Source organism: Dipodomys spectabilis, unplaced genomic scaffold (genome assembly GCF_019054845.1).
Source record: "Dipodomys spectabilis isolate Male_0828 unplaced genomic scaffold, ASM1905484v1 ptg000157l, whole genome shotgun sequence".
Lineage (NCBI taxonomy): Eukaryota > Metazoa > Chordata > Mammalia > Rodentia > Heteromyidae > Dipodomys > Dipodomys spectabilis.
In genome coordinates, this window is record NW_024870834.1 from 5,878,946 (window position 1) to 5,891,257 (window position 12,312).

General features: G+C 48.2%; 1 protein-coding gene across 2 annotated transcripts in view; it reads left to right on the forward strand.

The window, feature by feature from the left end:
• Positions 1–2,588: 2,588 nt before the first annotated feature.
• Positions 2,589–12,312, forward strand: part of Lgmn (legumain) — a 31,596-nt gene continuing 21,872 nt past the window's right edge. The window contains exons 1-2 of one of the 2 annotated variants that reach the window (XM_042692621.1): positions 2,589–2,679; positions 8,488–8,654. In XM_042692621.1, the coding sequence (XP_042548555.1) occupies positions 8,508–8,654 (147 nt within the window). In that variant the 5' untranslated portion in view covers positions 2,589–2,679; positions 8,488–8,507. Of the gene's footprint in view, positions 2,680–8,438; positions 8,655–12,312 lie in introns of those variants that run through there. The other variant, XM_042692622.1, reaches the window with a different exon arrangement.

Sequence of the window (12,312 nt, forward strand, 5' to 3'; positions counted from 1 at the left end):
CAGACAGAGCTCAAGCCCCATGATGGACAAAAAATAAGGTAAAATAAATATTTTCAGCTTTATGGGCTATGCAGTCTCTCACATGCAATCTCTTCTACAGCTAGAGAAGACACCCATGGATGCAGCTGTCATCCCATAAACCTTTATTTACAAAAATAGGTGACAGAAGCCAGTATGGTGGTTCATGCCTTTAATCCCAGCTACTTGGGTGGCCAAGATTAAGAGGATAGCAGTTTAAGTTCAGCCTGAGCAAAAAAATTAGCAAGATTTCCCCTTCCCTCATTTCCATAAACTAGATGTAGTGGTATGTGCCCGCATCTCAGATGGAGGTGTGGCAAAGAAGATGGGTGAGATACAGAATAATTGAATGACAGAGGAAAGCAGCCATGAATGTCTAAGGAGGCAATGCTGGGGAGTATTGTAAGGTGAGAAGCAAATACTTCTGGCTTTTTACCAAAGCATGGCAGAATTTGACCTCTCACTTAAAATGTATCCTTGTTTTTTTCCACATTGTAAGTCTAAAGGGATATTTAGTGGCACAAAAGGTCCACTAAAGTTGCTGGGAAAATGACGGAAGAGGAAGAGGAAGAAGAGAAGGAGGAGGGCAAATGAAAGCATCGTTTATCTGTCACCTTAGAATAGGGCAGCACCATGATTGATGTGGTATGGCTGTCCTCATTGGGTTTAATTTTAAAATTTGACCATGACCATATTGAAGTCTCAAAGTGCAAAAGTTGCCAAATGCTTACATAACTTGGCCATGGTGATAACTGAAACTGTAGCCAAGTTGCAAACATTAAAAAAATTCTCCTTGCTATTGGTGTGACAAAGCATTTGAAGATGCTCCTGGTATTTTATTGTCAATTGTGAGTGTGTGTGTGTGTGTGTTCCAGTATTAGGGCTTTTATTCTCACTTGACTTTTGTTCACTAAAGTCTTGTATGCCACGACTTGAACTTTTTTCCCCTTGTTAATTGGAGATAAGAGGCTCAAGAACTTTGCTTCCCTGGCTGGGTTTGAACCTTGACCTTCAGGTCTCAGCCTCCTAAGTAGCTAGGATTATAGGCATGAGCCACCAGTGTCAAGTTTTATCTATTTGTAAAGTGATGGTAAGGCTACAGTTATTGGCTAGAAATCCTGAGGTACCAACTGCACTTATCTATAGTTTGTAAAAAGAACAAAACAACGAAGGCTGGTGGTGGGTGGGGGATGTATTTTGTAGGGGCATGGTGTGGTGCACTGTGAGGCTGGAGCTGTTGACACTAGGTTGGGCATCCATTTAGCTTCAGGTTGTCTTGAAGACATAGTGACGTGACATTTTCTGCCATTCTTTTTTAAAAAATTTATTTTATTATTATTTTTTTTGGTCCGGTTGTGGGGCCTGAACTCTGGGCCTGAGCGCTGTCTCTCAGCTCTTCAGCTCAAGGGTAGCGCTCTACCACTTGAGCCACAGCGCCACTTCTGGCTTTGTTCTTTTCGCTCATGTGGTGCTGAGGAATCGAACTCAGGGCCTCATGCATGCAAGGCAAGCACTCTACCACTGAGCCACCTTCCCAGCCCTTTCCTGCCATTCTTAGCTATGGAAAAGAGGGACCCTTAGCTGGTGTGGGAAGTGTTGGATTTCCTTTTTAACTTAGGTGTGGTAGATTTGCAACTTTCAAAGCAAACTGTAGAAATAGTCATTGTCTACAAAGAAGCACTTGGTCAATGAAAATCAAGAGTCCATCTTCACTTATATACAATTTGCAATGTTTGTTATTTTTTGTATGTTTAGAATGCCTTTTTTTTTTTTTTTTTTTTTTTCCAGTCATGGGGCTTGAACTTAGGACTGATCACTGTCCCTGAGCTTCTTTTGCTCAAGGCTACCACTCTACTAACCACAGCGCCTCTTCGGGCTTTTTCTGTTTATGTGGTACTGTAGAATCGAACGCAGGGCTTCACGTATGCTAGGCAAGCGCTCTACCACTGAGCCACTTTCCCAGCCCCGGAAATGTTTTTGAAGTTAAATAAACAGTGTTGCACTAAAAGAAAACACCTGTAACAATACCAACTAAATCCTCTTGGGAAGTAGTATTGTTTAGGGATTGAGAGCAAAGGACTCAGCAATTGGACCACTGAGGTCCCGATTCTGGTCTGACCGCTTAAGACGTATTGTAACCCAGGGAAAACCGATCTCCAGGATCTTGCCCATCTCTCCAAGGGTTGTTGTGTAGGATTAAACGGTTTTGCACACTCGGATCACCTGGTATTCCTTTAGAACTTCTAAAACTCCAGGCACAATCCATAAAGATGACAAGTGCGCTTCACTAAATCTGAAAGATCCCCTGGGTAGTTCCAATCCCATCACCAGGTTGGAAATCAGGAGATCAGCTTGACCTTTCACCTCTCCTGAGTCTGGGTCTGCGCCAGGTAAGGAACCCCAAGTCCGGCCAAAGCCCCAGCCTCCCAGCCGGGGCCCGGGAACACCGCCCCGGGACGCTGGGATTTGTAGTCCTCCTGGCCGGCCTCACTCTCGGTTCCTATTGGTTCTCCCAGGTGCCCCACCCTTCCGTCCCACCAATCACCGCGGAGCAGCAGCGCCAGCGCAGGGAGCGGCGGCGCTGCGGTTCAATCTCAGCCGGGCGGGCGCCGGAGGGTTCTCACGCTCTCGTCGTCCCCGCAGCCGGCGTCACCCGCGCAGGTAACCGCGGGCCGGGAGGGGCGATCGGGGCCCGAGACCCAGGCTCGGGGGTGAGAGGAGGAGATGGAGAGGGCGGGGGGAAGATCGGGACCCGGGCTGCGGGCGAGGCGCCAGCTGCCACCACCCGTGGCCTCGCGTGCGGGGTTTTTTCGCGTTCCCCGACCACTGCTGGACAGGAATCCGAGGATTCCCCGGGGGGAACGTCCCGCCACCTCCCGGCCCTGAGTGCTGCGGGGTAGTGCCGGCGGGGCGGGCTCTCGCGTCGCGCATGCGTGCTTTGACAAAAGGGGAGAAACTGAGGCACACAAGGAAGCCACGCAGGGCTAAGCGCGTCCGGCCTTCCCCCCTCCCCGCCTCCCCGCACTGGGGAGGTGTCGGCCGGGGCCGCTCTCGGGAGAGTTCCGGCGGCGGTGCTTTCAGAGCGGAGGGGGTGGTGGTGGTGGAGGACTGTGGGGCGCACAGCAGAAATGCCCCGGGAGTCCCGCCGGGGGTCCGCGGCGCCCGATCTTCCCGAGTTGCGGCGGTGGGAATTCCAGGAACGCGTCCGGCCTGGCCAGCCCGGCGCTGCCCCGCCTCAGGCCGCCCCAGCCTGGCCCCAGCTGGGGGCTGCTAGGAGGAACTCTGGCTCACGCGCTTTGTCTCCTGGGTGAAAATGGGTGTGCGGGGTTGGAAACTCATCCTGGGGTATCGAGTGACCGGAATGGGCCAGCTCTTCTTACCCCTAGGTCAACAAAGCCAGCTCCCTTTGAGCGTTTCTAAGCTTTTGTTTTTAAGACTTGTTTTCCTAGTCCAGAATGGTCTCGAATTCTCTCCGTCGCCCAGCCTAGCCAGTCACCTGCCTCAGTCTCCTGAGTGCTGGCATGACAGGCATGTGTCACCGTGCCGGGACCTTTGCTGAGTGGAGGTGGAGGGATGGGCAGGAGCTGGTGAGGGTTTCATCCGTGGAGAAACAGCGAGGGGAAGACGCGGAGACCACCCTGCTTTTGTAGCTGCAGTGGTGGAGCCTGTGAAGCGGGTCGGGTGGTGGATGGAGTGTGGGTGCTGTCTTCAATAATGCCCTCGAGGCTGCTTCCAAGGAGCTCTGTGTCTCAGATACTTTGCCGGGTAGAAAAGACAGGGAGCTAGACGCAGTGGTCTCAGGGAGAATGGTGGTGAGTTTTATAGATGGTAGCGGTGGGAAGGGAGAGGAGGGGAGGGGCCGAGAGGGAGGGAGAGGGAGGGCTGATCTGTTGAGGAAGTAGAACAGACCGTGTCCAGTAATGCCGCCATGTGTTACTTAGAGGTAGGTTTGTCCTCCGAGAGGATGTCAGCCTATTTTATTGCTGTGCAAACATCCACAGTTTTTTTTTTTATACTGTCCTAAATGGGACAGGTTCATCCCCATTCACAGCCACTTGATATGATCAAAACATGTAGTACCCAGAGGCACCAGGCTATTTTACAGTGAGGGTTTTTTTTTTTGTTGTTGTTGTTTTGGTGCCTGTACTGGGGCTTCAACCCCGGGGCTGAGTTCTGTCTCTTAGCTTTTTCTTTCAAGGCTTGATCTCTACCACTTGAGCTCCAGCTCTGCTACTTCTGTCTTATGGATTTGTGTGCCTGGGCTGCTTTCAAACCACTATCCTCATATCTCAGCCTCCTGAATAACTAGTATTATAGGTGAGCCTTTGCTGGGTGCTTAGCTCACAGTAAGCATTTTTTTTTGTTAGTTCCTGGCTACTTCCATTTTTTCTGTTTATTTGGTACTTAGAAATTTAACTCAGTGCTTCATGCATGCTAAGCAAGCACTCTACCACTAAGCCACCTTCCCAGCCCAATCCTGGAGATTTCTGCAGAGAAGCAAGTTTGAATTTATTACCACCTTGTTTAAAATAAAGCCTTATCTAGCTATTCATATCTGAGATCTAAAAAGCTGCTAGTGGGGCTATGGCTCCACTAGCCTTGAGCAAAATAGCTAAACAAGAGGCCAAGGCCTTGAGTTCAGGCCTCAGTACTAGTACCATAAAGCAGTGAACACACACGTATGTATGTATGTATGTATTTTATTTTTTGCCAGTCCTGGGGCTTGAACTCAGGGGCCTGGGCACTGTCCCTGAGATTCTTTTTGCTCAAAGCTAGCACTCTACCACTTGAACCACAGTGCCATTTCTGGCCTTTTCTGTTTAGGAATGTAACCGGAGCTTCATGCATGCTAGGCAAGCACTCTACCACTGAGCCACATTCCCAGCCCAAGAAAATCTTTAATATATGTTCACTGGGGGCTGGGAATGTGGCTCAGTGGTAGAGTCCTTGCCTAGCAGGCATGAAGCCTTGGGTTCAATTCCTTAGTACCACAGAAACAGAAAAAGTTGGATGTGGTGCTGTGGCTCAAGTGGTAGAGTGCTAGCCTTGAGCAAAAGAAGTTCAGGGACAGGGCCCAAGCCATAAGTTCAAGCCCTGGGACTTGCCAAAAAAGAAAAAAAGAAAAAAAAGATTTTCTTAACTGTGCATGAGGAAGTTTGGGGAGGCATTGTGGCTTGGTCTGTGCGCCATCCCCTCCTCCTACCCCCCCCCCCCCATGGGTAATTTTGAGTAGAAGTACAAACAGGAGGAAAGCTGGTCTTGGGAAAACAATGCATAGACCACACACAGACTGAATCATTTTCCTGCTGGTAGCCAGGAATTATTTGCATTTGAGACTCAGAACTTAGTTTTTGTGGAACCTGAATCCTGTGGACTTCAAAGGTTTTTAAATCTAGAGTCTAGTTTCCCATTGAATCACTCATTCTCTATCTCTCTCTTAAAAGATAAAGTAACCTAAATCAAATACAAAGATAACTTTGTGAGGAAGTGGTGTTGTGGCTCTTTGTGTTAGCCTTGAGCAAAAAAGCTCAGAGATAGTGCCCAGGCCTTGAGTTCAAGCCCTATGACTGACAAAAAAGAAAGAAAGAAAGAAAGAAAGAAAGAAAGAAAGAAAGAAAGAAAGAAAGAAAGATCTAATCAAATTTTGCTTTGGTTGCATTTTTTTTCCTCCCAGTACTGGGCTTTGTTTTGTTTTATTTTGGGTCCGGTCGTGGGGCCTGAACTCTGGGCCTGGGCGCTGTCCCTCAGCTCTTCAGCTCAGGGCTAGCGCTCTACCACTTGAGCTACAGCACCACTTCTGGCTTTTTTTTTTTTTTTGCTTATGGGTGCTGAGGAATCGAACCCAGGGCCTCAAGCATGCAAGGCAAGCGCTTTACCACTGAGCCACCTTCCCAGCCCCTGGGGCTTGAACTCAGGGCATCCTACTTTAGCTTAGCTTTTTTCACTCAAGGCTGGTGCTCTACTACTTGAGCCACACCTCCACTTCTACCTTTTTTTGCTGGTTAACTGGAGATAAGAGTCTCTTTGATTTGTCTGCCAGTGATGGTTCTGATTTTCAGATCTCAAACTCCTGAGTAGCTGGGACTACAGGTGTGAGCTATAGTGTCCAGCTTGCTTTTCATTCTGTTTAAAGATTTCCCAGCATCCTGTCAAAAGCATCTCATGGCTGATTTGGCTAGGCAACGGCCACTAGTTGTGGGTTTGCTGTTACAAATAGACTTGCTCTTCACATCTTACAGTCTTCTCTATTGAAAAGGAATTCTTCCCCTTTGGTTGTAATCTTCCTTGTCTCTGCCCCACCTTTCTCCATGGCTGTCATTCCCATCTGACAACCTGGCCTGTCCCTTCCCTCTGGAATATCTGCTCAGTCTCTCATTTTCATCTTGTGGCTGACAGCCGTGTGTCTGGGCCACATTGTGTGGTGGATGTTGGGAGGATGGATGCGAGCTGGGGGGTGTTGGGATTGGGCTCATGGATTGTGGCTAGGTTGAAGGCAGTTGTGGGAGCCAGGTGAGCTAGGGCCTCGAACCTCTTCCTCTTTTTTCTTTTTTTTTTTTGGGGGGGGGCCCGGTTGTGGGTCCTGAACTCTGGGCCTAGACGCTGTCCCTCAGCTCTTCAGCTCAAGGCTAGCGCTCTACCACTTGAGCCACAGCGCCACTTCCGGCTTTTTTCTTTTTGCTTATGTGGTGCTGAGGAATCGAACCCAGGGCCTCATGCATGCAGGGCAAGCACTCTACCACTGAGCCACCTTCCCAGCCCGAACCTCTTCCTCTTTAGCTTTTCCCTGTGATTACAAATGAGAGAGTCGTGGGATGCTGCAGGATTACTCATGATGTCATTGGTGCTTTGACTTGGTCATGAAGAATATAATAGCTGATCAGAAAGCTGCTGACCTAGGCCAGCTGCTCTGAGACCAGCTGGTTACTGGCAGTAATGGAATGCGGTGCCTCAGATGTGTGAGCTCTAGCCGGGCGCTGGTGGCTCACGCCTGTAATCCTAGCCACTCGGGAGGCTGAGATCTGAGGTTCGTAGTTCAAAGCCAGCTCTGGCAGGAAAATCCATGAGACTCTGTTCTCCAATTAACCACCAGAAAACCATAAGTTGTGCTGTGGCTCAAGTGGTAGAGTGCTAGCCTTGAGCTGAAGAGCTGAGCAACAGCGCCCAGGCTTCAAGCCCCATGATTGACCAAAAACTAAAAGAATGGGTGAGCTCTGAGTTGGGGGAGAGCTGTGCCACACTCCCGTGGGGTGCTCTGGGACCTCCATGTTTTGTTTCTTGTTCTCTGTGGCCTGGACTCTGGATTGTTTCTTCACACATTCTTCTACATGCCCCTTTTGTAGTTAGTCTTAGAGAGGAACCTGCCTGGTGTGAGACCATCTTTGACCTCATCTTCACTTGTGTCTGGTGAAGTCTACTTTCTTACCTAGAACAACCATAGAAAGCAAATCTGAGGGCCTTTTATGGCAGTTACCCATCCATGGAACTTGCCCTGGGGCTAAAGAACTGTGAATTCTCCAGGAAATGAGAAGTTTTTGTTTCCTTTGTTGCTGTTTTGGTTTTCTTTTTGTCTTCTTTGGTTGCTTATTTGGGAAGGTCCGGGGGCACAGAAATGGAGGGACAAAGGGTGAGCAAATGCAGCCTGGAACTGGCCACTCGGTTGAAAAGGAATATACAACTTGTGTGTGGGGCTGGGAGGGAAAAACTGGGAGAGAGTGAGAGGAGGGGCGACATTGCCCAAAAAGAGATGTCACCCCTTGATACACCTCCTTTATAATAACAATAAAAACACTAAATAAGAAATGTGAATTCAGACCGGGCATGGTGGTCCTGCCGGTAATCCCAGTACTCAGGAGACAGGTGGGAAGATCAGGAGTTCCAGGCCAGTCTGGGCTACATAGTTGGGTCCCTGTCGAACATAAAACACACAAAAAGCAACAACTCCCTCCCCCCACCCCTCCACCCCCCCAACCAAAACCACCAAAAGATGTCAGGTACAACTTAAAAGATGCTTTTGCTGAGTCCTGTGAATTCATGACAAGTTCCCCAACTTTGTATCTGAGCTATTCTCTGCCACAGTCCCTTTGCACTCCCCTTAGGTTCCTGGAATGACCAGACTTGTAAGGCAGGTGGTCCCTCAAACAAGCAATGTCTTATCTTAAAGCCAACAGCCCAAATTCAGGAAACCACCTTGTTTTTGTTCTGTTCTAGTAATAAAGTGAGAACAATTCTCCACAACTCCTCCAAGGACAAAGACTGAGCTAATGGTCAACCAGGATAGACTTTTTTTTGGTGATTCATTGGAGATGAGCCTCTCACAGACTTTCTGGCCCCAGCTGGCTTCCAATCTTGATCCTCTGATCTCAGCCTCCTGAATAGAAGGATTACAGGCTTGAGCCACCTTCTTAAGGTTCTTTGTTCTTCTCAGTCCTTTTTATGTGGCTGTACACTTTGCTTCTCTGACTTTTGCAGTTGGACTCTGGAGGCACAGAATGGCGCGGAGTGCAGTGGTGCTGCTTCTCAGCCTGGTCCTGGGCGCAGGTGCCATTCCTGTGGGCGTGGACGACCCCGAGGACGGGGGCAAGCACTGGGTGGTGATTGTGGCGGGCTCCAATGGCTGGTATAATTACCGGCACCAGGTAAGAATGAGACTCTTCTGCTAATGATGCAGGCAAGGAAGGAACTGACCAGTTGGAACTATGCCTAGTAGAAAAGACTTGGCTTGATTTGAGATGGGGTCTCGGCTATCCTAGAAGGATGCAGAGATTTTTTTTTTTTTTTTTTAATTGTAAAGCTACTATACAGAGGGTTACAGTTACATGAGTGAGGTTATGAGTACACTTCCTCTTGAACATCGTTACCCCCTCCATTGTTTTCCCCCTACCATCCCCTCCCTCCCTCCCTTCCCCGAGGTTCTTTTTTTTTTTTTTTTTGATTGTGATTAAGTGATTACATAATTTCAAAGTCACAAGTTCATTCTAACTTCCCTGGAGCAAATTGTCTACCACAGTCTGTAATATATAACAGTGTTCACATGTTATATACCATATTTGTGATCAGCAGCATGAGGATATTTAGTAGTGGTTCAACCAGATGAGCGGGAGTTCTTTGTTTCTTAAGTCCTGTTAGTTTTGTCGTATCACCTAACATTTTGGATTTAGCATCCACTTATGAGGGAGACCATGTACCGTTTGTCTCTTCGTTCTTGGCTTACCTCGCTCAACATGATTCCTTCTAGCCCCATCCATTTCCCTGCAAATGCCATTATTTTGTCATTTCTAATGGCTGCATAATATTCCATTGTGTATAGATACCACAATTTTTGGATCCATTCATCTGTGGTGGGGCACCTAGGTTGTTTCCATATCCTAGTTATTGCGAACAGTGCTGCAATAAACATGGAGGTGCACGTGTCCTTGTATATTGGTTCCTGTTGTTCAGGGTAGATGCCTAGAAGTGGTATGACTGGGTCGTAAGGGAGGTCAATCTTTAGCTTTCTAAGGACCCTCCAGACGATGCAGAGATTTTTTTCTGTCTCTGCTTCCTGATGGCTGAGATTACAGGCATGCGCTAGAAAAGCCTTCTGCACGCCTGTGGGGCTGGCAGAGTGCTGCGGGTTGGGCAAGGGGGCAGAGAAACGGGAGTGCTCACTCACTGCTGCTATGCCGTGCGTGTCGTAACTTGGTAAATGATCACGTGGCATATTGGAAAGTGTCCCTGTGGGGACAGTGGCAGGTTCTCAGCAGTGCCTGCATCTAACGTGGGCATTCTCTCCTCCCGGTGCTGGTTAGATGTAGGTCATTTTTTTTGCTGCTGGCCTGTGCTGTGCATTGTTAGATGTTTAGCGGCATCTCTGGCCTCTACTGGATATGATATCAGCGTTGCCCATTCATTCCCCAGTGACACCCTAAAACACCTTGACAGGGCCAGAGGTCTCCGACAGCAAACCCAGCTGGGTTGAGACTCAGTGTCGATGGTTTTGTAGAGAAGGTCCGAGACTGAGACCTGGGTAGAGGAGGTGGCCATTGCAGGTGATACAGCATGTCCAGGCTGGTAGGATGGACGCCGCCTAGGGAAATGTGCACTGGTGCAGCCACTCTGGAAGTTCTCTGGCACTTTCTCAAGAGGTGAATTGTGAACTCGCCCTGTGACCCAGCGATTCTTCTCTGAGTTATATGCCCTGTTCATGATTGTTCCTATCAACTTTAGTCCTAATAGCAAGAGACCAGAGCCACTCAAATGCCCATCAACCAATGGGTGGAGAAACCCAAGAAAAGCCATGGAATATTACTCAGCCATCAAAATAGGGATGAAGTCATTATGCTTGCTTTAATATGAATGCACCTTGATGCTAAGAAGGCAGTCCCAGAGACCACTTATTTTATGATTCCATTGCAATGAAAGTTCCAGTTGGAGAAATCTATAGAGATAAAAAGGTTGCTGGGGCTGAGAGTGTATGGCTCAAGGGGAGGGCACCTGACTGGTAATCATGGGCCCTGAGTTCGAAGCCCAGTGCTGCTAATATAGGTATGTCTTCAAAAGTGGCCAAGAATGGGGCAGAATGGGGAATGCTCTGGGATAGTCAGAATGTTCTGGAATTATATATCTCAGTGAAGTGGTTAATTTATTTTGCCAGTCCTGGGGCTTGAATTCAGGGCCTGGGCACTGTCTCTGAGCTTCTTTTGCTCAAGGCTAGCACTCTACCACTTGAGCTTGAGAGTCACTTCTGGCTTTTTCTTTGTATGATACTTAGGAATCGAACCCAGGGTTACATGCATGCTAGGCAAGCACCCTACCACTAAGACACATTCCCAGCTCTGGCTTTGAGTCTTTTTTTTTTTTTTTGGTCGGTCATGGGGCTTGAACTCTGGGCCTGGGCGCTGTCCCTCAGCTCTTCAGCTCAAGGCGAGTGCTCTACCACTTGAGCTACAGCGCCACTTCCTGGCTTTGAGTCTTGATCCTCAGATCTCAGCTTCTTGAGTAGCTAGCATTACAGGAGTGAGCCACTGGTACCTGGTCAAGTAGCTGTGTTTGTATGTTTTTAAAACATTTAAATAAATAAGGTGAAATAAACTGGAAGATCTCATTTAAACTGGGAAGGCCAAACAGGATTTCAACACATCATCAGTATCAACTTAATAATCAGAGGCCTTATGTTCATGGCTCCTGATGAGTCACTGGATTCCGGGGTGTCCGTTTGCATGGCCACATTTGAAGGACTCATGTGCCACAAGGGGCTAGTGGCTGCCATGTTGGACAATGCAGGTGCCAGCTTGTGTCCCTGACCGCCCTGGGGCAGGACGGGGACACCTCCCCCCCCCCCCCCATCTGCTTTCCTGTGAGGGGCAGGAGGTTGATTTCTCTGCTTATACCTCATTTCTTGTGTGGTTTTGGAGTGCTAGCCAAACAGGAAATCTGACTTGAGTAAAAAGTTATTAAGGCAAAGCAATCCTTTTTAAAATTTAATGTTTAACCACAGGCCTGCCCCACAGGGTGAGAAGCAACTTCCAGGGAGAAAGATAAAGACAGGTCACAGGTCATGAACCCACTGATTCATCAGGTCGGCTTTTTTTTTTTTTTGCCAGTCCTAAGGCTTCAACTCAGGACCTGGGCACTGTCCCTGAGCTTCTTTTGCTCAAGGCTAGCACTCTACCACTTGAGCCACAGTGCCACTTCTGGCTTTTTCTGTTTCTGTGGTACTGAGGAATTGAACCCAGGGCTTCATGCATGCTAGGCAAGCGCTCTACCACTGAGCCACCTTCCCAGCTCCAGGTTAGCTTTTAAACAACCAATTTAACCAATCTCAGAGACACAAACAGCGCACATTTTCTCTCACGCAGAAGCTAAATCTAAAGTATAAGGGGACATGGTAAATGATAGAGGACTCTAGACATCACACACAGTGACACCAAAGGAGGACGCTCTTAGGGGAGGAGCCCAAAGATGCAATGCTACGGGCCTCTGATTGTATAAAATAGTACTTACCAAACCAAACTCCAGGAAATGGAAGCAAGAGGTTCTTTTCTTTGTGGCTGTTTTTGTTTTCTTTTCATCTTGTTTGTTTGCTTGTCTTTGGGTGGGTGAGGGGGACACTGAAGTGGAGGGACAAAGCGTGACCAAATGCTGCAGTGGTACTCGCCAGACACTATGTGGAAAATGAACTTGGGGCTGGGGATGGGAGAGAGAAATGAAGACAGCGAGGGAAGGAATGACATTGTCCAAAAAGAAATGTACTCTTTACCTGACTTACATAACTGCAACCCATCTGTCCATCACCTTTATAATAACAATTAAAAC